Here is a 1,878-nt window from a genome sequence, read left to right on the forward strand (position 1 = left end):
GTCGTCCGGTCCCGCTCGGAGCTCCCTATGGTGAACTCGTTCGAGCTGACTGGTGATAAAATAGGCCGCTACCTCACACCGTTCGCTGTTGGATTTTTCATGATGTAAAATTTCCCGAGAGGGTCATCTTTTATATCAACATTAGGTACTTTGGTTTTTCGGCATCAGTCTATGTCAGTATTGCTTTCTACCTTCTCGTAGTGACGGTGAAATCGTCAGTGCAAGTGGACGGTAAGTCGGCACTATCACCCTTGCATCACCTTACGCGTATTAGAATCTTCCAGTGGAAGCAGCAAAGAGATGGGAGGCCAAAGACCAGGCCTTCTGAGGCAGTTGTTTGAGGGAGTGAAGTCCTTGGGAGATCCCAGGCTCGGAGTGAGTTTAACTCTCGAGCATTTTACCATATCGATCACTAGGGCGCGCGCGCTGTGCTGACGCATTGTGGAAGGCTACTCTTAGGTACTTGTTCTCAATACGCTCCTCACCAACGTGTTCGTGTATCCGTTCCAAACAGCAGCTATACCGGTGATGTTGAGGCAGATGGATCCTGTGAACTGGAGGAGTTTAGCAAGCCTGGTGGGTCGGCGGGTCTACCTATAATGCTTAGAGTATCCATTGTAAACGGTAATTGATTAGAAATGGCAGGCTGGTAAATAGTGTGCTAGATCACGCGACGTGGCCTGGCATCCTATTTACCAGCGTGGCGTGATGCACGCCTTCGGAATTTTCGAGAGAACGGTATTGGCCCGCATCATCCACTCCAAAAAATCAAACACAGTTTGCGTAGTAGGTGCACTGTAGTCGTCTGTTAAGGCTCAAGGCCCCTCTCAATTGAGTGTAATATTTTAGGTGTCGTTGGGCGGCGTGATCGGTCCAATTCTGTCCAACGCCAGCGCCTTCCTCTTCAGTAGCGATCCTTATGCTGGTAGTATGGCCGCTTAATAGTGTCACCATCGATTTGCTGCCCTCACAGGTCTGGTATCGGGCATCACTGCACAGATCACCACGGGGATGCTCTCAATCTTCTGCGTCATGGTCAGCTCTTCTCGTTATTGTTGTCCGCACCTATTGGGAACCGTGGAATGTCGCCGCCTTTTATCGATCTCCTCGGTGACTCCGTGAATCCACCTCCTTCCCCTCAGGTCTATCCACTCTTCCCCACTGGCACCGCCTACGCTGTACTGTTGTCGACCCTCTGGGTGTTGGTCATTGCAGCCAACAATCAGTTTACGATATTCTTCAACTCCCTCCAGCAAATGGTAGGAAAAGTTGGAGTTGTGTCTGCCCTCATCCTTGACAGGTCCTCCCAGCAAATCAACGAGGAAAGTTTATAGCCAATCTCTTGGCTGTGTTCACGGTAAGTCATTGGTCGACTCGCGCTGCCCACCGATGAGTTCCCTCTCAGATGGGCAACGCTGCAGGTCTGTGGGTATTCGGCCAGGCAATAGCATCTCCTGAGCATCTCCAGTCTAACGTATGCTGGGTACTGGTCCTGTCAGTCCTCCTCAGAATGATCATCGGTACAGCCATCGTGAGCCTTCCAATTGGTCTTCATTTCCACAACTTTAGGTGGGGTTGTACTCTACCGAAGGTCAGCACTGCGTCGCGCAGCCTCTACGACTGACGGGACGACTGCTTCTACTGGTGGGAACCAAATCAATGACCGCAACCTTTCTGAGTGACCCGTAGTTTAGTTCGATCCTCGACAGATTGTCGGTATCAGGTAGTAAGCCAGGCATCGACAGCGGAGATTTCACAGAGTCACCGTTGGTGTCACCAAGTGAGAGCGAGAAGAGTTCCTGATGATTCGGTTGTTCTACCCAACCCCTGTGTCTCCCGATTTGTGGATGTTGTGTTATTCGAGTTGAGATCGGCGTC

The 1,878-nt window shown here is 50.9% G+C and overlaps 1 protein-coding gene across 1 annotated transcript; it reads left to right on the forward strand.

Annotated features, from left to right (window-relative positions):
- Positions 1–300: 300 nt before the first annotated feature.
- Positions 301–1,678, forward strand: Pmar_PMAR017407 (hypothetical protein; the record flags this gene model as incomplete). Its single annotated transcript, XM_002787207.1, has 8 exons — positions 301–375; positions 460–576; positions 850–925; positions 974–1,035; positions 1,143–1,259; positions 1,301–1,357; positions 1,406–1,531; positions 1,570–1,678. Coding segments are annotated over 8 exons (739 nt in total), but the record flags the coding sequence as incomplete, so codon positions are not given.
- Positions 1,679–1,878: the final 200 nt, after the last annotated feature.

Source organism: Perkinsus marinus (assembly GCF_000006405.1).
Source record: "Perkinsus marinus ATCC 50983 genomic scaffold scf_1104296930016, whole genome shotgun sequence".
NCBI classification, from domain to species: Eukaryota; Perkinsozoa; order Perkinsida; family Perkinsidae; genus Perkinsus; species Perkinsus marinus.